At 42.8% G+C, this 26,551-nt stretch overlaps 1 protein-coding gene across 5 annotated transcripts in view; it reads left to right on the top strand.

Annotated features, from left to right (window-relative positions):
• The first annotated feature begins 301 nt into the window (after positions 1-301).
• The window catches only part of LYN (LYN proto-oncogene, Src family tyrosine kinase), a 45,910-nt gene continuing 19,660 nt past the window's right edge, over positions 302-26,551 (top strand). The window contains exons 1-8 of one of the 5 annotated variants that reach the window (XM_035125192.2): positions 302-622; positions 17,859-17,924; positions 20,812-20,857; positions 20,957-21,062; positions 21,612-21,710; positions 21,810-21,913; positions 22,938-23,087; positions 25,048-25,200. In XM_035125192.2, coding sequence (XP_034981083.1) covers positions 17,865-17,924; positions 20,812-20,857; positions 20,957-21,062; positions 21,612-21,710; positions 21,810-21,913; positions 22,938-23,087; positions 25,048-25,200 — 718 coding nt within the window. In that variant the 5' untranslated portion in view covers positions 302-622; positions 17,859-17,864. Of the gene's footprint in view, positions 623-644; positions 1,782-17,858; positions 17,988-20,811; positions 20,858-20,953; positions 21,063-21,611; positions 21,711-21,809; positions 21,914-22,937; positions 23,088-25,047; positions 25,201-26,551 lie in introns of those variants that run through there. The other 4 variants (XM_035125190.2, XM_035125191.2, XM_035125189.2 and 1 more) reach the window with 4 other exon arrangements.

The raw sequence follows: 26,551 nt of genomic DNA, 5'->3' as shown, positions 1-26,551 counted from the left end.
CCAGAATCCACTTGGCTTAGCTATTTTTATCCCCTCACACACCGGGTTGCTTCGGTCGGAATAATTACTCCCCACCCACAAGGAAGGCGCGCAGCTGCTTTTCTTGGGATGACCGAGCAGGGAGCCGCGGGCCGAGTCCCCACCCCTCCGCCCCCTTCGCGCTGTGGGGCCGGCTGCCCTCAAGAGCCCCGGTTGCGAGGGCGAGAAAGAGCGAGCGAGTTCTCCCGCTCTCGAAGCGGGTGTGTCCGCACTACCACTACTCTTGGGGCGCCTCGTCGCCGTCCTGCCTGGACCCGCCTTTCGGTTTCCAAGAAATATTCCCACCCCCCGCCGGCCGGCCACCTTCCCGACCTGCTATGCAAATTTCCCGGGACCAGGAAGTGAGCGACAAGTCTCAGCCCCCGACAGGCTGCGAAAGCCGCCCAAGTTCCTCTCTGCGAGGGAGCAGGACGGGCGCTTGGCAGGAGGAGGAGGCGGCTCGCTGGTTCCCCTCGGGCGTGCGTGCTCTCAGTTCCCCTCTGGCCGAGAAAAACGCGCGGCTCGGGCTCGGGCTCTATCCGATTCCGGGCCACTGGGCTGAAGCAGCGACCGTGGACTTAACAAGCTTGAGACCCCGGGAAAAGTAAGTGGGCTCCCCTCACTTTCTCGGCAAAGCCCCGGTTGGGTGGCGAGACGGAGGGGCTGGAAGGTGGCTTGGACGAAGCCTGGCAATTTGAACTTCTCCCGCCGCGCTTCGGGCTAATAGCGTCGGTGTTGCTTGCATGCTTGCTGCTGCTGCTGTTTTTAGCCACGTAGCAAAGTCCTGTTGCGCTGCAGAGAGAAAGCTGAATCTTCGCTGGTTGGTTCCTCATAATTTCCTCCATGAGGTAGATGCCCCCTGTCTAAAGATATGTGGGTTGCTTTAGTGCAAGGCTGTGGCGTGCCTACTCAAAAGTAAGCCCCATTGAGTTCAGTGGAACTTACTCGCAGGTAAGCGTGCATAGGGTTGCAGCGACACTGATGTCGCCAAGGGCAGAAGCACCTGGGCTCGTGCTTGGCCAAAACAGTGCGAACAGCGTTGCAGCTCTTTGCTTTGCATTTTGCCAGCCAAACATAACTTTCGCACATGCAAGGAGCACGATCCTTTCTTTCGAGGGGGAAGAAAGGCTGCGCGAGATAAGCCCCGAACGAGGGAAAAGAAGGCGTGGCCATAGATTTTTAGATCGATTACAGGAGTATTTCTCTATTGTGAAGTGGCGCGCGGGGGTGGGGGTGGAGTTCAATGAGTAGAGAGAATTGCGGGAGATTGGGATTCCTATCAACCGTGAAGTTTCCTGGGAGGAGGGCTTTGATAAATCCCTTTCTCTCAGCTGCAGGCTTTCGGGCTTTTGTATCATTTTTAGATAACCACCTTGCATAATTCAGCTGCGGTAATATACCAAGGGAGCTTTTATTTTTCACCAAGCTCTGAAATCTGATAAAAGCTCCTTCCCTCTGTGCGCTCTCTTCTATTAAAATGAAAATTATTAAAGTGCTGTATTGTGAACCATATGCGGAGCACATTTTAAAAAAAGAGGAAGTGTGGTACTAATTGGACGGTGCGCGCGCCTGACCCCTAGAGGAGCTTCTATCTGGACCCCAGATTAAAACATGTTACAGTAGTTTAGTTAAAAGGAAGTAGCGTTATTTTCGCAGTGGCTCGCTTTTCCTTTAGCCTGCGGGAAGGGGCGTTTATCTGGCCTATTCTCTCATGTGGTGCTGATGAATTCTTAAGGTCATCTGACTGGTTGCTCTAGTGCTTTGTAAGTACAGCTCACATTTTCCTGCCTTCTTGTTACAATTGGAGTTTGTTTGTTTGCTTAAGGAAAAAAAAAACTTTGGGAACTCATCTGATATTGATGTATTATAATCTATTGTTCCCCACAGGGACTCTGATGACATTTTTTTGTTACACTCTGTTAAGTAATCAAAAGGTTTAGTAAAAGTAAAGCTTGTGATGAATCACCACAAGTAGTTGCTAGTGTTTTGTTTGTTACCATTCATGATTAATTTGTCAGGTTTAGAAATCTGGGGAGGGACTAAAGTTAACAATTACATAAAAGGGAATCTTAAAGCAAGCAGATATAATGCTGGATAAATTAAATTTTTCATTTCTTTTATTCTAAGCTTCCCCAATTGGTATTTCACAAAGTTGGTATTTTCTCCAAAACCGGAACAGCTGCAAAAATGGCTTCCTGTCTTCTTAGCCATGCAAAAGGGAACCAACCATATATATAGATATAGATATATATATCACTGGTGCCTTGGGAAGGCAGTAAACTAAAGTGTTTGCTTGCTTAGTTTACCCCAGAGTAGGGAGCATAGTGATATTAAAGTCAACCAGTGATCAGGTCTACACCTACTTAGCTGCAACAATGCTTCATCATACGTATCCACAAACTGTTCTCTGAATAGTAAGTAGTTTAGTCCTTGGCTATATATATGCAATTGCTATTGTACAATTTGGGAGTCACATCAAGTACAGTAAATGTATTTGCCGAATGATCTGAAATAAACGTTGAAGGCAGTGGAGGCTGGTCTATTAGGGCAAATGGGACTCTACCTTACCAACCACCCTCAGCCAGGCCTTACCTACCTGCTTTCTTAGTTATAACCAGCTACTTCCTCCTTAGTCTCAGTTTTCCTCCTATAAAACTCAGCAGGGAAGGAAACAGGATGGTGAGAAAACTAGAACGAGATGCCTCTGCCTACCAGCCTCCCGCCTCACCAGTCCCAGGAGGCATCAAGCCACCACTGATTCATGACATGATGGGGACTACACACACACACACACACACACAAAAAAAAAAACACTGTTGAAGACATAATGATAAAGTGGAAATAAAGATTTTGCCAAAAGCCCCAGCAGCATCTTGTGATGTAGCTCTCCACAGGGTGCCCTCCACACTACAGTGGTTGTTGTAGTATTATTCTGGTTTGAAGTAAAGTACTGAAGAAGAAATGTATCACTGCTTTTGATAAAGTTTTGAATCATGCAAAGTTAATTTAAGGAAGGGATGGCGAACCTGTGTTGCTTTTGCTGGACACAGAGTATTCACATTTTAATAAAGAAAGGCTTTGCATATTCATAGCTGGTAGTGACCACACTTCACCAGAAGAACAGAGATTGTCAAAAGGTTTTCCACTCCAGAAGGGACAGCGTACTTAAAATGACATACTCTTTTGTGGCATCACAGAAGTGTATCAAAATATATAGATCTGATTATTTTTCACCTATGTCGAAATTAATTGCTTTCTTTTCCCATGGCACTGTGCTTTAGAAGAGCAATTGTTTCAGTCAGCAAAGAGTTAAGAGGTTATGCATAATGGACTTCTAAACAGAAAGTGAGTGTGCTTCCTCAAAATAGAAGTTGATGCTTATTTAAAGGGTTGCATGTAGAACTAGAGGAATGAACACGGGTTCTAGTTACCTTTGCAAGTGAAATAATTCCTCAGGGGCTTCTGCTAGTGAATGTTTGGCTTCGAACTGGCTTTAATTACTCAGCTGTACTGCAGTGACTTCCCTTTTTTTTTGTATTTCTGTGGACATTTTTCGTTTCCAAATTTCAAATGATTGACACTTGAGAGGTTTCCATGCAGCCGTGGTTTGCACAGTCACAGCTAAGGTGATTTTTATCATGCTTGGAAAGAAACACCAAGACAAGACAAGGCATCTTATAGTACTTTAAACCAGGAACTGAGAACCTGTGGTCCTTGGGACCTGGTTGAACTACCGTTCCCATAATCCCTGACCATTTGCCATGCTGGCTGGGACTAATAGCAGTTGGAGTCTTAACAACATCAGACTATTGTATCTACTATTTAATGAATGGTTTCACTGTTGAGTCAACTCCTTATTTAGTCAAAAGAACCTTAAGCTCTCATACATGGGGGCTACTGCTGGCTCATGGGTCTTGATACAAAAGAGGTTTCCATGCTTTTAATAGCTGTTTAGCAGCTCTTTATAATATTTATACAGTATATAACACAGGTATAGCCAGCATGGTGACCTCCAGTTGTTGGACTCCAACTCCCATCATCCCTAGCCACTGGCCATGCTGGTTGGGGCTGATGGGAGTTGGAGTCCAATATCACATGGAGGTCTACCAGTATATCTGACACAATGTATAATGTATAATTCCAGTGCTTTTTTCTGGGGGTACACAGGGGTACACAAACCCCTAAACAATTTGTGAATCTAAGTTTGGCCTCAGTGAGGGGCAGTATTTCAATATGAGTAGGAAAATGAGAGTGCCCCTAAACATTTTTTTAGAACAAAAGCACTGTATAATTCTGTATATTGAGGTACCTGCCAAAGTGACAACTTCTATACATCTCGCCTATCTTCCTTTGTATCTGTTTACCCAGGCAGCTACCTTTTGTGTATTTGCCATGCACTAGTACTTTGAGACCTACTGAAGTGGAAGTAAACCCCATTGAACTCAATGTGTCTTACTTCTGAGTAGACATGTAGCAGATGACGCTGCTAATCACATTCCACAGAGTGGCTGGGGCACCCCAGCCAGATGGGTAGTGTATAAATAAAGTATTATTATAATTTAATTAAATTGTTGTTGTTGTTGTTGTATTCTACTGCTTCAATCATCTGGTCAGTTGTTGTATCATCTGGTAGAGTGCATGTTGTGTTGAAGGGACCGTTCCGCTACCCAGTTACTAAAGATGGTGCCACAGTTCCTTTTGTTGAGGTTTCATTATTTCATGCAGGAAGTCTGTTTTTTTAAAAAAAGAATTTCTTTCAGCTACATTGGCATTAGAAGGCTGAAGAATCTTGAGGGAGTGCTATGAGCTCCCTATTCTCCAGTGGTTTCTCTTCCCCCTCCACAGGGGATCGTTCCCCCCCCCCAAAAAAAGACAAACAGAAACAGAGAAAACACAAACACTGCTTTGCGTTTCCAAAGCAGGATTGGGGTGGGGAGAGTCTAGATCAGAATCAATAGAATTAATAATGAAATATATTGAATTTGCAACATGCGGTTCCAAAAATGCCATAAATGCCATTTAATTAAAGCTTACAGTGACAGACTGCACAGGTTGTTTTATTATATATATATATATAATCACAGATCCGGTTCTTGCCAGAACTGCAGGAATGTTGATGCAAGGCATTGGTTGTCATGAGTCTTCATTTTTTTCTACATAGGATGATGTCAAAACACCTAAATAAATGTGCTTTTCATGATAAAGCACCAGGGGATGTCCTCTAGGGAACCGTTGTGCATACCGTGTTTCTCCTAAAATAAGACACGTCTTATATTTCTTTTTCCTCCAAAAAAAAAAACACCACGGCTTATTTTCAGGGGATGTCTTATTTTTTTAAAAATTAAGTATGGTACAGTGATCTACATTTATTCAATTATAATTGTGTGTTTGCTTATTCCCTAATTGGTAGCAGTCCTAAACATACCTTACTTACTTCAACTAAGACTCACTAAGCTCACAGTAAACATTCATAGGATCCATCTCAATTCTTGTCACCAGAAGCATTTCCCCCTTCCCTAGGCCTTTTGATCGCAAGGAACGTGGACATGAAAGGTTTCGGAAGAGAAGGGGGTCCTGCTTCGGTGGAGATAAAAACTCTCTCACGCTCTCTGAATATGGCAGGCGCGCAAAAACTAAAATAACGGGGGACGGAGAGCACGCGCGCTCAGCACCAAATTGCACGGAGAGGGACGGAGCAGCAACACAAACGGTGCGGTGCGGTGGGAGGGACACAACTGGAGCCAGCGGGATGGGAGAGCTGCTTCCCTCCTCAGCCAAACCCAGCTTGCAGAACAGAGCGGGTTTCTGGTCGAGCAAGCTGCCGGCACCCACCGGGCAGCCAACCACGTCCCTGTCTGCACACACGCACTCTCCGGAAGGCGGGCGGCAACTGCTACGCCACGACCGCCACTTCCTCTTGCACTGTCTGCGCTTCAGCGTGCGGGACCCGGTAGACGCTGCAGCGAGGAGAGGAGGCGGTGGCAGCAAAGGGGGAAGAGGAGGAGGAGGCGATGGCCTCCTCCCTTTGCAAGGCTCCTCGGAAGCCTGGGCATGAGGCAGAACCTCGGGCCCGGGAGCCGCCAGCTGGCACTCACCAAAGGGAAAGGACCCGCGCCCCCTCGGCGCGCCGGCAACGTGGCTTGCATGCCTGTCAGCTGCACGGCTGCTGCCCCCATTGCTTGGATTCATTCACGCCGCCTCCGCCATGTTCCTGGGGCGCCGCACATGCCCGGCCCGGCAGCGGGACTGGGGGAGGCACTGGGGGCTTCCGGTTCCCTCCGCCTTTGCATCCTCCCTTTGCAGCCTCCTGACAAGGGGGCGGAGGGCGCGGGCAGTGGCTCACTCACTGTCTCCGCCGCTACCACCATGCTGCGGACCCAGCTCGGAGGTTTTGGAAGAGGGAGCGGGGGCGGGAGGTCCTGCTTCGGTGGAGATAAAAACATCTCGTGCTCTCCGAACGCGGCAGGCGCGCAAAAACTAAACTACCGGTAACTAAACAGAGGGACGAAGAGCTTGCGGGGTGGCAATGGTGGCGGGGGGGCACCCTCAGGAGCTCTAGCCAGGGCCGTCTTAAGGGAGGTGCCGCGTCCAGCCTAGCCTCTTCCTTGGCGCCCTCCAAAACTGCGCCTATCAGTATGGCTTATTTTCGGGGTATGTCTTATATTTTATTGCCTCGAGAAAATCATGCCATGGCTTATTTTATAGGCACGTCTTATTTTAGGAGAAACACGGTACAGTCGCTGTGTTGGTGACTGCAGCACTATAGTGACACTATATCTTCTCCTTACTCCCTTTCTTCACCTTCCAGTGGTCATTGTTTCAGTTTGGGAATGGAAACTAGCTAGAGCTACATGCATGCTTACGAGCTAATCCCAACTCTGATGATAACATGATATTATGCATGCACTTCTATTTTCATTCACAGGATGTCTGTCCTGCCTTTCTCCAAATAGTCTCAGAACAGCTTACATTGCAAAGCATTTAAAATACAATAACCAACACACAAAACAGCACATAAAAATAGATAAAATGTAGTTGGCAATTAAAAGCCCTAACAGAGACAGCATTAAAGGCGATTAAAAGGATCTCTGATCCCTTGTACAAGGGAATAGAATGAGCTTTGCTTGGTGCCTAAAAGCTAGCAAGCAAGAGATATTGTAGCTTAAACCTTCCCACTGGAGTCGATGGAGATCCCGAAACGAAAGTTTCCCTGCACATCACCTTTTATATCTCTCCATCTCGCGTTCCCCTGGGATTTCATGTCATGTCTAAACCATAGAGCCTAAGGCTTGCCAATCGGAAGGTCAGTAGTTCGAATCCCCACGACGGGGTAAGCTCCCGTTGCTCGGTTCCAGCTCCTGCCAACATAGCAGTTCGAAAGCACATCCAAGTTTGTTTCCAATAGGTTCCCCAGAAGGTACGTTTTGCATTGTGGAGGCCACAATTTTATTTCCATAGGGTACACATTGAACCCAAACCTCTTATTACCCATTGTTTACTTTCTCCCCTGTCTCCAGCAACCTTGTTGCTAAATACTTCATTCTTGTACAAATGGCTTCCTTCCCTTTACTTTGGAAAAAGCTAGTTCTCCTCCCACAGGCACCCAGCATGTTCTATTTAGTATTGTTAGTGTTTACTGTGTGGAATCACAGGCACCAAAACAGGAATTGAACCCTTTTCCCGAGAAGCTTCTGGCTTCTACCTGTATATGCCTTCTGACTGCTGGGGCCACTGGTGGAGGAAGCTGAGTTTTTTGTTCCTGGTTGGGTGCCAACTTGGAAATACTAGCTAACAGAAATAGATCTCAACACAGCGGAGATGGCTGTAACCAGGTGACCTTTGTGCCTGCTCAGTTCAGGTGCTGTTGGTGGTCAACTTTGAGGATTCTGAGAAAGAGAACCTATCCAGTTGACGCCGACACGAAACCCTGTGTGTGTGTGTGTTCACACAGTAGCTCTGTTAACTCTAGTATACCTTTGATAGCTTTCATAATGTACATCTCTGGTGATCTGAAGATTTAATGTATTAGTATTCCTTTTGTTATGTTTTTGTAAATGTCAAATCTGTGGCAGTAGTTAAAGATGCTACTTCATGGGTGTAGCCAGGGGGCGCAGGCAGCCGGGCAGCTGCCCCCCCATCAAGTAAATAAATAAAAATACTTAACTGACTAATTGAATTAAAGATAACTTGGTTCTGTGCCCCCCCCCCAAACAAAAAGCCTGTCCCTCCTAAAATATCCTTTACGTTTTAGGCTGTGTATTTTACACACTTCACATCCATCAGTCCTGCTCTTACGCAGATATCCCATTCAGAATTCTCTGGTGAATCATCTGCTACCAGGCAAATATCTCGGCTTCCCCCACCTCCAATGACAGGGCTCAAAGTGTGACTACAAACTACCTGTTTCAGGGATGGGGAATCTGGCTTCCACATGGGAACTGAAGTTTGTTAAGCGTTCTGGTTTTGCCTTCAGAATCTCTGTCCCAGACTACCACTACACCTAAGTTCCTCTGGTTCTATGCAACTTAGACAACATTTTAAAAGAGAGTAAATGTTGAGCTTGGAAAGCCCCTGAGTTAAATAAGAGGTGCCTGTGTACAATACTGTAAAACATATGGAAGGTGTGCATTGATTGGACCTTCTGAATGGAATCTATGTTCACATGTAATTTCTGGGCATGCAGCTTCTCATACTTCTTATTCTTCTTCTTGTTGTTGTTGTTTAGTCATGTCTGACTCTTCATGACCCCATGTACCATAGCACGCCAGGCACTCCTGTCTTGCACTGCCTCCCGCAGTTTGGTCAAACTCATGTTCGTAGCTTCGAGAACACTGTCCAACCATCTCGTCCTCTGTCGTCCCCTTCTCCTAGTGCCCTCCATCTTTCCCAACATCAGGGTCTTTTCCAAGGATTCTTCTCTTCTCATGAGGTGGCCAAAAGTATTGGAGCCTCAGCTTCACGATCTTATGAACCTATAACTTACGAACCTATACAGGAGGTAGCACATCAATGTTTTCTTAGCACATAGGAATCTTATACTGGGTAGGAGCTTCAGTCGAACACAAGTCTTCTCTGCCTTGGTTTTACTGTACCTCTATTATGTTATTCCATTTCCCCCCAGGCTTGGTATCCAATATATGTACTTTTAAATTGAGATATTGGCAACTGAACCTAAATGCTTCTAGTGCTAAGCAATAGTCCCTCCTGTGTGACTATTAATCCCATAAGAATTTAAGAAGAGCTCTGCTGGATCACACCCAAAGCCCATCTGTTCCATCATCCTGTGCCTCATAGAGACTTACTGCATTTTATCCATATCATCCATAATTATGTTCACTTGTACCACATCCCTTTTTACTCTGCTCCCCCCCCCAAAAAAAATAAGAAGCCCAAAACATTGAGGATGAACTTGTAGGATGACTTGCCCCAGCCCTCTGATCATTTGGGTTGCCTTTTTATTCACGTTTTCTAGTTCTACATTATCCAGAGTTGTCATTCGTATTCCACGTGTAGTCGCACTACATGTTTGTGGAAAGGCCTTGGGCAGTTTTGTTTTTCATCCTTTTCATAATGGTTCCTTACATGGAATTAGCCTTCCCCCCCCCCCCACAATGAAGCTCAGTCTGCATTTGAGAATTTTCATGTTAAATCTATATCAGCTCTTGACAAGATGTATTGTTTTCTTCCTGCCTTCTCTTAGACACTGAGAATTATTACCGAGTGCAGACATGCGGATGTCATGTCATGTTTCCCATAACGTTATGTTGTTCCATTTCGCTAAAACATTTGTTTTAGAGAAATGCAACAATAAATTGTTGCCATTGAATGGAGTTTGATGCGAAAAATTCCAAGAGCTCGGGCCAAAAAGATGATTAGCTGTTCAGTCTTTAAACAATTTTATTTCTTTATGTTAAGGATAAGTTCCAGTTGAAATAAACTCCAGGACAAGGCCCTGTTTCGTAATTCTTTGTCAGCTGGAATATTAAGAGACCCTATGTTAGACATATATAGCACAACCGTTACTAGTATACGTATCTATAATTTTTTTTATATTTTCTAAATAAACAGTTATATGGTTTACAACAAACAAATAATTCTTCCCAAGTTTCCACGGTCAATGTGTACCAATTTATTTACAAAATGTAAACAATGTATAGATATGCTAGTAATTGTTGTGCAATATATGTCTAATGTAGGGTCTCTTAATATTCCAGCTGACGAATAATTATGAAACAGGGCCTTGTCCTGGAGTTTATTTCAGCTGGAACTTAACCTCAACATAAAGAAATAAAATAGTTTAAAGACTGAACAGCTAAATCATCTTTTTGGCCCGAGCATTTTTGGCCCGAGCATTTTTGCATTTTGTTTCTCTTCCCTTCCAAGAACTCCAATTTGTGCAGTTGAATAGAGTTTAGCAATATATTGGGGATAATGTAGTTCCCATGCTAGAAGAATAGATTGTCTCTGGAATCTCCAGCCGCCTCTGATTATTGCAGGTTACAAGAGATGCCTTTTTGCTAAGTCTCTTCCACCTCAGACTTTCTGTTTAAATGATTTATTTGCAAAATGAAGGTAGGAAGCATAGGTTGAGAAATGCTGGAGATTCAGATGAGGAGCTGAAAGTTATTGCCATGAACGGGAAGGAGGAAGTGAAGAAATATATATTTGGAGCTCAACCAAGCTGATGGATGCAGAATTGGTAAGGCCGTAACTGCCGTTGTGACCAATTTAAATTGGTTAAAAAAGTATGCAGGCTTTAAGTAATAGAGAACATGAAGTCAGCCTTACATTACTCTATTTCATTGTTGAATGTCCCAGGGAGTTGTTCCCATGGACATTCTGTTTATTGCAATGCTCAAAAGTCATCCAACTATAGATGAACAGGAAGTAGCTAATAGTTTCCACAGGCATATCTGGTACTGCCCCAGACAGACGTGAATCTCCTACAATGCTACTTACCGTACTTTTGTCTTGCATACCTCCAATGTACATTGTTTGCCTATAGTTGAACTTAGAAGCACGCAAACCTCTTTGGCTCTCATCTGGCTTGATGTGTGATGCTAGTGAGCAAAGGGTTTAGAAAATTGTAGAAACTGAATGAACAATATTAAAATATTTGTATACCACTGTGTGAGGGCAGCCACACACTCCTCAGCCAAGCAGGTTAAAGAAAAGGAGGGAGGAATAAGCTGTATTGGCGCCTGGCCGATGCAACTTGATTGTCCCTCTGAGCTGGCATGAGGGGCAGACCGTGATGGCCGTTTCACTCAGTGGTATATCACTGGTGAAATCACTCCGGCTCTGAGTCCTACTGCCTCCAGTGGTCAGATGTAGCTTGTTTCTCCCTCGCTGCGTTGGTAGCAGAGGGACACGGGAGCGGCGGTGGTTTCACTAGCGAGATACCGCTGAGTGAAACCACCATCGCAGTCTGCCCCTTGTACTGGTTCCGTGTCTGCTCTCATGCCAAATTGGACATGATGGTATCAGGTACTCAGTCTTGGCTTTCTGTGTTACTTTCCTACCGGCAGTAGGTCTTAACATTTAGCAATAAAAGGATCATGTGAGAGAAGGGTGCTGTGTACCCTCTTGTGTTCTTCTCTGTCATTTGATGAATGCATTTTTATCTACATCTGACTCCGGTCCAGTGTTGAAGGCAGGACGGAAGAGAAGTGTGGGGAACAACCAACTGCTGGGATGTAATGGGTGGGACAGACGTGTGAATGACAGACTCTTATCATGTCTAGTTGTGACCTCCATTTAATGAATAATGAACAGTCTCATGAGCAACCTCTTGCCCCATTGCCTGCTGCCTCTTTTTCTTTCTTCCTGTTGCTCCCATGCACACACCCAGCACATGCAGTTGTTTCATCTGTGTCTTTTGCTGCATTTGCAGATTCCAGTCTTTAGCAACTTTCACTTCACTCCAGCACAAGTACAAGAACAGAAAGTAGACTATGATACCCGAAGGCCTCCCCCTTTCTTTGTCTGCAGTAAGCAGCTCACAAAAAATATTTCTGGGAAGAGTGGGAAAGCATCTACAAAAACATGAACAACTAAGTAAGCAGGCCCCTTTCTTAACGCAGGCTTCCCACCTATAAGGCTTCCCACAGTTGACCACAGGGCTGGCCCAAAACATTTTGGTACTTGAGGCAAACCACAAAATGGCGTTCCCCCTCCCCACCAAGGAATAAGGAGTGAGTGAAGATCTACATCAGGAACAAGGACAGACTGCATTGTGATCTGTTGCACCTATGGATTCTGCCACCTGAGGCGCTTGCCTCACCTGATGTGTGGGCCGGCCCTGGTTGACCAAGTTTATCGCTTTTACTCACCTGTTATGCATGCAATACTTGCAAGCCCTTCCCCTCCAAGTGATGGTTTTAAATAGGAAAGCACTAAGAAGAAAAAACAAGTTGCCATATAATTTATTTATTTATTTAAAGCATATTACTCTCATGAGACGCAGGTGGCGCTGTGGGTTAAACCACAGAGCCTAGGGCTTGCCGATCAGAAGGTCGGCGGTTCGAATACCCACGACGGGGTGAGCTCCCGTTGCTCAGTCCCAGCTCCTGCCAACCTAGCAGTTCAAAAACACGTCAAAGTGCAAGTAGATAAATAGGTACCACTACAGTGGGAAGGTAAACGGTGTTTCCGTGTGCTGCTCTGGTTCGCCAGAAGTGGCTTTGTCATGCTGTCCACATGACCTGGAAGCTGTACGTCGGCTCCCTCGGCCAATAACACGAGATGAGCACTGCAACCCCAGAGTTGGTCACGACTGGACCTAATGGTCAGGAGTCCCTTTACCTTTACCCACATACATAGTTTGTTGCACACACTAACTTCCTGAGAAAATAAATAACCTGAATGAGAGTGGGTTCTTTCATCAGGCCTGCCTTAGCCTGAACCTTCCAAACAGAAGGTGTCAGTTTCTTGTCCACCAATAGTTTTCTTCTTAAGCCTTACCGTATTTTATTTCCCTTCCCTGAACTACATTGTATAGCACCTATTTGTTGAGCTTTGTTTACTGTTCTGCTAGGATAGGGCCCATTCAGATGCCTTATTTATTGTGCATTCATGATGATTTGTGCTCATGATCATAATGATGTGATTATAGGTGTTCCTGCTTTCAATACTGTTTGCCCCCGCCAGTGTTAGAAACTGAGGTATAAAAGCTAGGAGCTAAATGGCATACAGTGGTGCCTCACTTAACGAAATTTCTGCTTAACGAAAGGATTTTTCGAGCGGAGGTTGCCTCGCTAGACGAATTCGTTTTATGAAAAATTCATCTAGTGAATCGCGGTTTCCCATAGGAATGCATTGAAATTCAATTAATGCATTCCTATGGGCAAAAAAAAAAATTCAATGCATTCCTATGGGATTCACTAGACGAATTTTTCGTTATAAGAAAATACCCATGGAACAAATTAAATTTGTCTAGCGAGGCACCACTGTATTAAACCTAGGTTATGGGCGCAACAACGGAAAGTCTAGGCACACTTTTTTAATAACAAGAATACAAAGCTGAAAATGTATGAACTACAGTTAAAATATTATGTTCATTTTTCACATGGTCTAGTCCTCCCCCCCCCCACTGATATTCTTAAGAAGGTCTCTTCTTCAGTCTTCAGAGAGTAGATAGAAGTGGGGGCAGAAAACTCTGCGGTTTTAATCTGAAATCTTTGGTGCAGTACTGCGCCCAGAGCTCATAAACTTGTGCTAATAAAAATGCGCCTAGAACAATGGGAGTTTCGAACACAGGCCCCTGCAGCCACTTTGGAGATGAACCACTGCTTCATCTCCAAACAGTGCATGCCTCATAGCTTCCTGTTGAAATCCAGTTGCTTTCACAAATGTTTCGGGGTTTTGTTTTTGTTTTTGTCCATGTTTTGTTGTGGCATAGCACTAAGGTGCCCCTCCAGACAGCAGTAATGTAATATTGGGAAAGCACCTTAGAACAATTAATAAAGCAGAATTATGTGTGGAACATCTGGTATAAATCCACCCCTAGTGCATTATTATTGCTTCAATGACATACACAGAATACACTCACAAAAAAACCACCTGGCTGGAGGGGCCCATATGTGTAAAGATAGCTTCATACCCCCACCCCCACGTGAACACAAAGTATACTGTACTGTATTCCTCCACTGGAAAAAAGGAGCAGAGTGATGACATATCTGTTGCTTTAAGGAACAGGGACAATTAACCTCTTGCCCTGATCTCAGTGTATTGCTGAGAGGGTCATCAGTTGGTTAAGCAGGCAGTTAAGTGGCACATGCAAGTACACCATGCATTTGTTGCAATCTTTGCTATTGCAACTGGATAATTAGTGCTCCCTAACTATGCCTTTAGGGAAGGGAGTCAGTCATAAAGGGAAATGACACCAAAAATGTTAGTTCTTGAAATAGGGAAGTGCACAGCTTTTAGGAGCTTCGGGCCTTTAGAGTCCCTTCCTTCACCATCTTCCACCCAGACAAAAACGTCAGATACCTTTTCGAGTTGTGAAACTCAATCTACAGTAGTACGGTACTATATTAATGGGCTGGTAAAGGACTCCTGTCTGAAATCCTGGAGAACCGTGGCTAGAAACCAGTGGTCTCAGTACCTGGTCCTATGGTTTGACTTGCTATAAGGCAGCTTCTTGTCTTCTTATGAAAGAGAACACTTGCCATGTTGACCTGGCTATATACCACTTTGTGGCTTAGTGCAAGAATTATATCATTTAATTACGCATATAGACATGACAGACTCCTGAAACATCTATTTCTGGATCATGGTTGAAATATTTTTCCTTTTCCACTTTCCGTTTCACTTTTAAAAACCCCAACAGATTCCCCTTTTCACAGAATTGTTCAGTCCAGTGATCTGTTTAAAAATGAACAGTAACTGACAACCCTTCCTTATCAGTGCAAACTCCAATGTGAAATCATCACACTTATATACTAAGTATTTTTCCATCCTCCACACTTCATTAAGTTGTATTTAATGGCTTCCATCCCCTAAGAAGCTACAGGAGGAGTACAAGAGGAGAGGAACAGAAATTCTTGTTGTTACATATTCACACTTGTATCTGAAACTGAGGATTAGGAAGTGGTCATTTTTACAGTTGCGTACAGATTGAAACAAAACAAAATAAATTCCTTCCAGTAGCACCTTAGAGACCAACTAAGGTATGAGAGCTTTCGTGTGCATGTACACTTCTTCAGTGTGTATCTGAAGAAGTGTGCATGCACACGAAAGCTCATACCAATGACAAACTTAGTTGGTCTCAAAGGTGCTACTGGAAGAATTTTTTTTTTTGTTTCGACTATGGCAGACCAACATGGCTACCTACCTGTAACTACCGGTAGTACAGATTGAAAGATTGCGTACAGAGTGAAAGATTCAGTGGGATTCTTGTGATTTTGACAGGATATCTGAAAGACTACTTACTCCCATATGGATTGCTTGTAGGCTACATTAATCTTCAGAGACCTGCTTTTGAGCTAAATATATTTGGTTGGTGGGAACATGAGGCAGGACCTTCTCTGCAGCAGCCCCTGGTTACTGATTTCATTAGCCCCATCCCTACTGGTTTTTAGGTGAGCAGTAAAAAAATATGTATTGTAAACCCAAAAAGTATTATAAATATAAAGGTAAAGGTAAAAGGTAAAGGGACCCTTGACCATTGGGTCCAGTTGTGACCGACTCTGGGGTTGCGGCGCTCATATCGCGTTATTGGCCGAGGGAGCTGGCGTACAGCTTCCAGGTCATGTGGCCAGCATGACAAAGCCGTTTCTGGCGAACCAGAGCAGCACACGGAAACGCTGTTTACTTTCCTGCTGTAGCAGTACCTATTTATCTACTTGCACTTTGACGTGCTTTCGAACTGCACTCATTATTTTAAAAAATGCCATGGCCCAGGGTAAGTGACCCTGTACATTCCAAGACGGGGGGGGGGTAATTCAACATGGGAATGCCATTGAAAGCTTCGTTCTCTCAGACATCTGTAGTCTTGGTTCTGACACACTTGGCTCCCACCCACTGACAAAAGGGGAATACTTTTTAGTGCAACCAACTAAAATGTCACAAATTAGTGTGTGAGCTTCTTGGTTTCTAGAACTCTTCTTCATATGAAAGGGGAGACAAAGCACTCCATGATGTAGATGCCTCAAAATCTTCCAGTTGTAAAAGTCTTGAGGGGTGAGTGGAGGTGCAAATACATCTTTGAGTTTAATTTGGGGTGGATAATTAATTTTGGTTACTCCATATGTAGCCTCCACCTTACAACTTCCAAGTCTTCAGCTTTCTCCCACAGATGCTTCAGTTCTGAAGTATTTTCCTCGATTTCATTGGTGGGGCATTCCATTTACTTTATGCTCATTTATGGCAGACTTTGTGAGTGAAGAAACTCTATGCTGGAAACTGGTGCACTCTCACCACAGCCAATCACAAACAAATAGCCACACCCTAGGCCAACCCCAACCTCTCTCACCACCAAAGGAACGCAAGCGAATAGTAACACCGCACAAGCGATGCTGACACAAAACCCCACACGTACATTAAGTAGAATAGAAACATCACCACCCGACCCCACCCCCACTCACCATGCCCCCCTCCACCTCTTTCCCCCTTTTTTTCCTAAGGTAACACTAATGTCTCAACAAATGAAACTGATCTGTAGAAAATGTAACTTGAAAAAAGAGACATAGCACATACTTTTGTAAACCAAGAAATCTTTAATAAAAATATGTTTGTTTGTTTTTTAAAAAGAAACTGGTGCACTGTTGCTTACCACCAAATTTTGCCAACTTGGTTCATTCCAGATCAGCATTGCAACATAATTTCTCTAGCAAACTTTGTACCTGGCAGAAATAAAAGTCGCACAGCAGAAATAACCTTAGCTGTTTCATGTCCTCATTTGAAAATATGAATAGACTTTGCTGCAAAACATCCTAGAAAAATTGTCAGCCAGTGCATAGGAAGGTTCCCCCCCCGTAATTTGTAGATAAACCAGCATGTCAGAGGAAATAGGAAACACTTATTGTGTTAGAGATAAGGCCATTAATAGTTCAGTTTGTATTTATGTCTCAACTGTCCAAGCCGAGTCAGCATTTTAGCCTTTAAAAAAAATAATAAAGTGAAATCCTTCTGGCAGAAGTATTTCTAAAATAATTTCTTTGCTTTAAAAACAACATTAACATTAAAATATATTGCTTTTCTTTTTCTTGTGAAGGAATACAATCCTATCTTAAGTAAATATGCACTTATCTACATTCATTCATACATACAGAGAGAAACTTGGCTCATGGTAAGAGTTGTTTAAGCTCAGTCCTTTATCCTCCTCTTTAAATCCAGTTGGTCAAAATCAACAATCTTAAGATATGTACACCCAATTTCTAGAAGTTGTGCAATACATCTTAGTGTGGGAACGATTTTATGTATTCATTATATCTTGTGCGGCCCTCAAATCTGATATGACGAAGACGACATAGAACGTAAGACCAATACAAGAAAACACAAAACTGCATAGTATACTGCATAGAGGTTTTTAAACACTGCAGGTTCAGAAATGCTTTTAAACAAAAACAAAGTGGCAGATAAACTCATTAAACAAATGTAAGATTTGTTCATATCAGATCACGGTCCAGTAAATGAAAGTGTTCCCTGCCTGCCACTACAACATAGTGGGATCAGTGCTTGGGGATCAGATTCCAGAACCTCTGTCAGGAAATCCCCGTCCTTTCTAAATAATTACTGCAGCCCTGGTAGAAGAGATATTGGGAGAAAGGCCTTGGAAGATTTTTGCTACATAACCTAGACAACATTGATTTTTGCTTAATTCTTATTTATTCCAACAGGAAAATATGGGATGTATAAAATCCAAACGAAAAGACAATCTACAGGGAGATGCGAAGATTGAACCAGTACGTAAATCTGAACGAACTATTTATGTGAGGGATCCAACGTCCAATAAACAGCAAAGGCCAGTAAGTAGATTAGTTTCAGGGAAGAATTCCCAAGAGTGAGATCACAGCATGACTGGCATAATTTAAATTTTTATTTAAAACTAGGGGCTGCCTCCCTGCTCGCACCATTCGCCAGCCTCCTGCCATTTCCCCCACAGAGCTTCCCCTTCCCACCCTATGCAAGCTTGCTTTCCACCTTCCACCTTCCCCTATTTTCACCTTCATGCTCATGTCAATGCCTCTCCCCTTCTCTTAGGCACCTCCTGTTGCACACAAAGCACCCCCATGGTAACCTCCTATGTCTTCCTCCTCCCACATATTACATCTACATATTGCGCCATCTGCCCACTTAGGAAACCACCTTTCTGCAAACCCTTTCATGCCCCTGCTTTCATCTATAACCCCATCCCCATGCCTCATATGCCTTTTTTTGCAACCACCTTTTTTCCTCTCCCCCTTCCTTTTCTCAACTCTCCCTTGCACACAAATCATGCCCCCATCTCCACATTTTCTTCTTTCTATCATATTCTTCAGCCAACTTTGCACACAAACACCATTCTCGCCTACACTCCCCTTTTTCTTGCCTCCCCCTCCTCCCTCTTTTTTCAACTGTCCCTTGCACACAAACCACCATTTCTACACTTCATCCTCTCTCCTATTCTATGGCCCCCTTTGTGCACACACTCCATGATGGTATATGTTACTGTATCTGTAAGATAACTAGAATCTTAAGAACAAGCCTGTCAGTTAACTTGTTTAGTTATAGAAAGTTCAGTTCAGTTGATGGATGTTTTAAAATATATAGATGTTTGCTTGTTAATAAGATACGTATTCTAAATTACTGCAGTTGAATCTGAAACTTACGGTTGAAGGCAACACAGGGTACCAGAAGTGTTATACATTGTGTGGCGGTACTATGGAGTATTTGAGGGCTCATCACCCTTTATCTCTCTCAGATGAGGAATGGAAGAGAGAGAGATTTGAGTACAGTGAGAAGGGAGTAACACTGAAAGGAAAAGAGGCTGTTTTAAATAATGGCATAGGTGTGAAGAAAGCAGAGATGGAGATGCACTGAGGAGTTGGTCTACAAACAAACAAACAAAAACAAACTAGTTTTAATGAAGAAAAATAGCAGAGATGGCTGCAGCACAGAAACTAACACCCAAAACTGCTTTGAGATTGTTGTTTTTAATATAGATAGATAGATTAGATTTTATGAAATAAAAATAAATAAAATTAACAGAGCCTTTCCAGATTTTGGATTCGCAGCTATGGGAGCTCATTCTAAAACCCTCTTGCTGTATGCCATAGAGAGCCAGTGTAGTCCCTTCCAGTTGTTTTGGAATTCAACTCCCATCCATCCCAGCCAGCATGATGAATGGACAGGGATGATGGGAGCTGTAACCCAGCATCATCACTTGGAGTGCCATGCTGCCTACTCCTTTTTAAAGAAAGTCGCAAAAATGATCGAACAACATATCTTAAATGCTTCCAAGGCATCACTATTTCAAAGGCGCATTGTGCTTTATGAGCCCAGGGAACTTGTGTCTATAAAAGAGGCTCTGTGCCTGTTAAGAAGATTTTGTGCACACCCATAATCACATGGAGAAATACTAATGCATACAAGCATGAGCGCCTGGTACATTTTTCTGAAATAGCAGGGGGGGGGGATTTCCCAGTTGCCAGAGGCACAGGACTCTATGTGACTATATGCATCTTGCTTCACAGTTACATCTCTGTGAACAAGCTGTGCTCCAAGGACATGCTATAACTGCTCACGTACATCTGACTGTGTAAACTGAATCTGAGTGATGGAGTTACAACCATAGATCCACTGACTTTAGACAGCTATTGGAGCCCCACTTCCATGGCTGGACTCACTGTTGACACCTGCCCTGGTCTCTTCCTTTAAAAAATAATTAAATAAAAATGTTTGTGCTCTCCACTATCTGAGGACCTTGTCCCTTTAAATTTCCCACTGTTCTCCAGAGTGATGCTATATCAGGGTCGTTGTAGGAAATTTAAACAGTGGTTTCCCCTGACCCAAGGGCCAGGTTCTTATTGGAGCACTACTGCAGCCCTCTGCCAGGTAAGCCCACAGCACCACTGACCTAGCAGAAGGCCCAACAGGTTTCTCCACCACTTTTTGTAGACCATTGGGAAATTAACTAGCAATTTTCTATCTTAAATTTATGAAGAGGGTTGTTTTAAAAGTAAAAGCAGTTTTGTGTCCTTTTGTGCAGCTGTGTTTTTTTTAATTTTTTTTAAAAAAAACCTCTCAAGCAATTATTAAGCATCAGCATACTTTCAAAATATCCAGTTTTTGTTCCATGCTTGCAACAAGTCCTTTTCAACATTTAATGGTCTAACTGCTGATAGGTTGCCCAAAGGCTGGTTTCAGACAATCTAGAATCCTGTGAGTCTGCAAGGGAATCCCATTCAGCTCAGTGGAACTTGAGTCTAAGCACAAATAGGATCCGGCTGCAAGTCACCTCTTGCCAGAAGCAACTCTGGATTAGGCATATTAATAAAACACTTGTCCCTTGATAAACATAGAGCAGTTTCCCAATTAGCTGTATTTCAGAACATGTGCTGCTTCTCCTGTAAGCTGCAAAGCTGTTGACTGCCGAAGGCGTGTAAAGCGTTATACTGTACTTTGTCTTCTAAGAATCTCAGTGTAGATGCTATAAATTATATCTAAAAACTGCCAGAGATAACACAGTCATCATTAAAAAATTGTATAGTTATGTTTTAAACATGTTCTAATTTTATAAGTGTGCATTTATATAAATATGATAGTGTTATAAAACAATTTTGTTAACTCTTCTTCTTGTTGTTTTTCTAGGCAACTGATGATATCCTTCTGCCAGGTCAGAGGTTCACTAAAGAAGGTATGTTTCTAAAAGGCTGCTGGTTACTACCACGAGTTGCTGTTTTGATAGACTTGAAAAATGAGTAAGAATATCTTGCTTGAATTTCTGTATTAGCAGAGGAAAAAGAACATCAGGACCTTGTGGTAGCCTTGTATCCTTACGATGGCATTCATGAAGATGATCTGTCCTTCAAGAAAGGAGAAAAAATGAAAATTCTGGAGGAGTAAGTATCGAAATAGTCACTGCTCTGTTTGTTGCTCCTAGACCACGTTTATGTGTGTGTTGCCACCTAGTAACTAGCAGCATGATACATATGCACACAAGCTTTCTATTTTGAAGTTCCCTGCTTGTCCTCAAATGCCTGCCTTGATAAAAATGTCAAACTACTGCACTTATTGGGGTTAGTCTGACTAGCAGCAGAGCGTTTTGTGGCACCCTATCTTAAGACTTGTGTTAGTTTTTGCTCCAAGAGACTAATATAACTGCCTCTCCAGAAAATACTAATCAAAATGCAGAGAAGTTGATGCACAGCAGTATGGGCTGAACCTCCTTATATTTCTCTACTCTGAATCATCAAAAATTTATTTTTAATTGCATGATCTAGAATTCAGCTTGCAGCCTTCAGTGATATGGAGATGTTCTTAGGGGACTTTATTCCAGAAATGTTTGGTGGAAAGCAACATATTTCTCCTTCCAGTGAAGTCTAAGCCTGTTTGGATGGCTCTGAAGATGATCAATACCTCTTTACAAAAGGTTCTTTTCTTTTTCTTAGACATGGAGAATGGTGGAGAGCCAAATCCCTTTTGACCAAGAGAGAAGGCTTTATCCCAAGCAACTATGTCGCAAAAGTTAACACCTTGGAAACAGAAGAGTAGGTTCATGTATTTTAAATATTTGATTTTCTACTTTGGCACTGTGCACTTGAGAAAGACAAAAAAAGGTGTAACTATTTCCCCATAATACTTTACAGATGGTTCTTTAAAGACATAACCAGGAAAGATGCAGAAAGGCAACTTCTAGCACCTGGGAATGCTCCTGGGTCATTCCTTATCAGAGAGAGTGAAACATTGAAAGGTGAGCTTTCTGTATTTCATTTGAATTAAAAGGAAACTCAGCCTTCTGCCTTGATGAGCTCAAATTTTTCCAGTAAGTTCTCTTTTCTGTTTATGTATGAGTGAATTTACTTATTATCTGTCACCAAAGAATGATGATAGCATTTTCAATTTACATTTAGCTTCCCTGCCCCCCTTATTACTAAAAAAATCTATTAGCCCGATAAATGTGGCTAATAGCACCTAATTATTATATAGGAATGGACAAGCAAAGAGGGAAGATAACTGTAGACCAAGTATTTACCTTAAGCCGTGTTATTCTTAAATATATGAAGAAACTGGGATATCATGCCTATGTAGCCTTTGTAAATAGAGAATAGCTATGGGAGAAACTCTTGTACAAATATTGATGAGACACTGGGCACTGGTGAAGGGATTATATACTAACATGTGTTTGCACAGGGAGAAATGTAGACTTTATAGCATAGTATTAAAAGTACAAAAACGGTCAAAGAGACTTGTTCTGGTCTTATCTAGACCTCTTTTTCACATCAAAACCTTGTAGTATCATTTATGGAATGCCCAGTTTGATAATCATACAGCCAGATATATTGTAATGTTAATGTGACCAGTACCTGCAGTATTGCAATATAGAGCAATCTGGCACTGACACAGTGGCTGCATCCAGATGCCATGGTAAACAATGGTTTTGTCATAACCAGTGGTTTATCATGATGGGAATGTGGCTATCCACCCCTAGGCTTCCCCTTTCCCCTCTCCTCCAGGACATCCACAAGGAGAAGGGCAGAATATTTCACTTGCAACTTCACTTCAACCAGTTTGGAATTGGGCTTGTTTCAAACAAATCATAGTTATGATTAACCACATTTTGTTGGATTTGGATAATACAGCAACATGAAAGCAAAACTCTGATTTGATGCAGCTAGTTCTAACTCCCATTTAACCTGTGGTTGTTGTTGTTGTTATTATTATTATTATTATTATTATTATTATTATTATTATTATTATTATTATTTTGTATACAGGTAGCTACTCTCTGTCCATGAGGGACTATGACAAACAACATGGTGATGTCGTCAAGCACTACAAAATCAGAAGTCTAGACAATGGGGGATATTACATCTCTCCAAGAATTACTTTTCCCTGTATCAGTGACATGATCAAACATTACCAAAGTAAGCCAGTACCTTTATCAAAATGCAAGTTATTATCAAATAATTATATATATATATATATCTGTATTTTAGATCACTCTAAATATTTTCTAACTTATAGTGCAGATTGTGTAAAGGTGGACATTGATGAAAGTTCCACACAACTCTCTCAAGGGTGGGAAATAAAAGTATGTCAGCTTTGATCACAGGATTTTACATCAGCCTGAAACTGAGTTGATTGTAGGAGAAATATCAGCTCAGTGTAAATGGGAACACTTTGCTTGCCGAGTATAAGCAATATTTAAACACTAGTATGGACATAGTGATAAGCTGAGAAGTTATCGGCATTGTAATTATTATGTGCCAACACGGTGGCAATCTTGTGAACATATTTGATGTGGGAAAGTAAAACCACCAGTGACATTTAAAAAGAACATGTAGTTCATGCATAGTAATGCTTTATACAGAAGTTTGCTGAAAAACAACAACAACCCATGATGCTGTTTTCATCAGCTGGGAAGACCATACTTTAAATCAACCTGATTGCAGATCTTAAATACTTCAGGGCATGACTTTTAATATATGGCATTTGGCAAAATAATGTTCCTTGGTTTAAAACTATGAGCCTTAACTTCATATGAGTGCATTTTCTGAGGTTAAAACAGGTGATGGCTATACTTAAGAAGTTGCTTTTAATTTAGATCCCACCATTTGTCCTAAGAGTTCTGGGTGGGTTACAACAACACATATATAAAGCAAACTCATTTAAACAAAAAGAATGACACTTAATCTATGAATTCCTAGGATCTTGGCACGCTCTATATCAGGCATCCCCAAACTTTGGCCCTCCAGATGTTTTGGACTACAATTCCCATCATCCCTGACCACTGGTCCTGTTAGCTAGGGATCATGGGAGTTGTAGGCCAAAACATCTGGAGGGCCGCAGTTTGGGGATGCCTGCTCTATATTCAGAAGCCTAAACGATATTTACTTACCCCAGTGACCAAAATAGGTTTTCATAGAACACATATCTGACTAAAATCTATCAGCTGTTGATAGTTGTCAGCAATCCATGTAATGATGCAAACTGCAGCATCTACTAGTGTAATTAAAGTTATCCTTCTGTTCATGGCAAAAGAAGGAAAATGTGCATTTAAAACTGAGAATCATGAAGGGTACGCCTCCCACCAGTACCTGTTGCCATATACCAGCCTTCCTCAACGTGGTGCCCTCCAGATGTTTTGGACTGCAACTCAGACCACTGGCCATACTTTCTATGGTTGATTGGAATTCTAGTCCAAAACATCTGGAGGACACCAGGTTGGGGAAGGTTGCCACATACCAAAGTGAGAGAATATTTTGTCCCAGTAGCATGTATCTGTACTACTACACCATGTTGTGTCAAGGTCAGAGGGAGAAGTCCAGTGCAGCTGAACCTATGGCACATGTTGTGCTGTTTACAAGCAACGAAGAAAATAGTTTTGTTCCTGTTGGGTTTTCAAAAAATTCTTGCAAGGAGGATTTAAAAGAGAAAGTAAATCTCTGCATGTATGTTGTCCTTTGGTGTTGCTTAGGGTCCCATGTGGTGCTGTGGGTTAAACCACAGAGTCTAGGACTTGCTGATCAGAAGGTCAGCGGTTCGAATCCCTGCAACGGAGTGAGCTCCCGTTGCTTGGTCCCAGCTCCTGCCCACCTAGCAGTTTGAAAGCACATCAAAGTGCAAGTAGATAAATAGGTACTGCTCCGGCGGGAAGGTAAACGGTGTTTCTGTGTGCTGCTCTGGTTCGCCAGAAGCAGCTTTGTCATGCTGGCCCCATGACCCGGAAGCTGTCTGCGGACAAACGCCAGCTCCCTTGGCCTATAGAGCGAGATGAGCGCCGCAACCCCAGAGTCGGACACGACTGGACCTGATGGTCAGGGTCCCCTTTACCTTTTGGTGTTGCTCAAGGTACAAATGTAATGATGTTTGTCTCTTAAACAGAGCAGCCAGATGGATTATGCAGAAAGTTGGAAAAGGCATGCCTCAGTCCCAAACCACAGAAACCGTGGGATAAAGATGCCTGGGAGATTCCGCGGGACTCAATCAAATTAGTAAAAAAGCTTGGAGCTGGTCAATTTGGAGAAGTCTGGATGGGTAAGATATTTGTTCATGTGGATAACTCAGATATTTAGCAACATGTGTGACACCACAGAACTGACATGCTAGGTTGTTAACTATGTTCATGTTCAGTGATGTAAGATAGGAAATGAACTAGATTCATTCATTTGTAAAAATGCCCCATTTTGTTTTAACTCCTAGAATGGGGAAGTGCCATATGTGTGCATGCACATAAATATTTATTTCCCTTCCCTACTCTGAGGAAATTCTGTGCTGAATTCAACTAAACTGCACAAGTCCCACTAGTGCATCAGGCTTTCTCCCCATGTCAGAAGAACCCCAGTACAGCACATAAGGGAAAGAATGATGTAATCAAGGACCAGACCCTGATGTTAGCTTATTTGTCAGAGACAAGAGTAATACTACTTGCAGTCAGCATTGATTTTTAGCTTTAGCTGGCTGTGTTGGAGCCTATAAATGCTAGAGAAGGTGATCCACACTGTGCCTTAGTTTGAAGCTCAATTCCAATGTCATGCTAGCTCATTGCAACTTTCACCATCCTTGACTGTTGACCATGCAGACTTGAGTGATGGGAGGTGGAGTCCAACAACATTTGGAGTGCCACAATTTAGCCGTCTCTGGTTTAAAATGTTGTGCATTAAATTATTGTTGTTAAGTGTTCTGTAAATCCTACTCTGTGGGACAGTAAAAAAATGGGATAACAACAACAACAACAACAACAACAATTTATTATTTATACCCCGCCCATCTGGCCGGGTTTCCCCAGCCACTCTGGGCGGCTTCCAACAGAAACATTAAAATACACTAATTTGTTAAACATTAAAAACCTCCCTAAACATTAGATAAACTGTGGGTAGGGATAATATCCAAATGGTTGAACATGCTTTAGATTTTGCTGTAAACCAAAATGTGAAATGACCATTTGAAGAGGGCTTGCAAATAATTATTTGCATGAACAATGGCATCTGCTGTTGTTCTTCCTCCAGGCTCCTGTCCACCATAGTGATGGGAGTGCTCAACTGGAAGCAGAAAAGTAGCCTTTTCATCTGTTGTTCCCTAGGCACGTATCCGATGTTGTGGGGACAGACAGAGTTGCACCAGGGAGTGCAGGAATAGTAACAGCATCCCTAGCTTGATTCCCATTTGACAGCATGAAGCTGGGGTCCATGTGGCACTTGGTGGATACTGTTGGGACAGGGGCAAAATCTGTTCCCTGGCACAAGGAGTCTTGGCGCCCACTGGCATTTCACTTGAACTGCACTGCCTGTGCTTCCCTAAGTAATGCACCTTGGTATGCTCCAGTGATTCCATCTCCATGAGTTCCTCCCTTCTCTACCCACCATATTGGTTGGCCACTTTGCTAGTG

This window comes from Zootoca vivipara, chromosome 8, assembly GCF_963506605.1.
Source record: "Zootoca vivipara chromosome 8, rZooViv1.1, whole genome shotgun sequence".
NCBI lineage: Eukaryota > Metazoa > Chordata > Lepidosauria > Squamata > Lacertidae > Zootoca > Zootoca vivipara.
The sequence above is the reverse complement of the archived record's forward strand: the minus strand, read 5'-3'. Positions and strand labels throughout refer to the sequence as shown.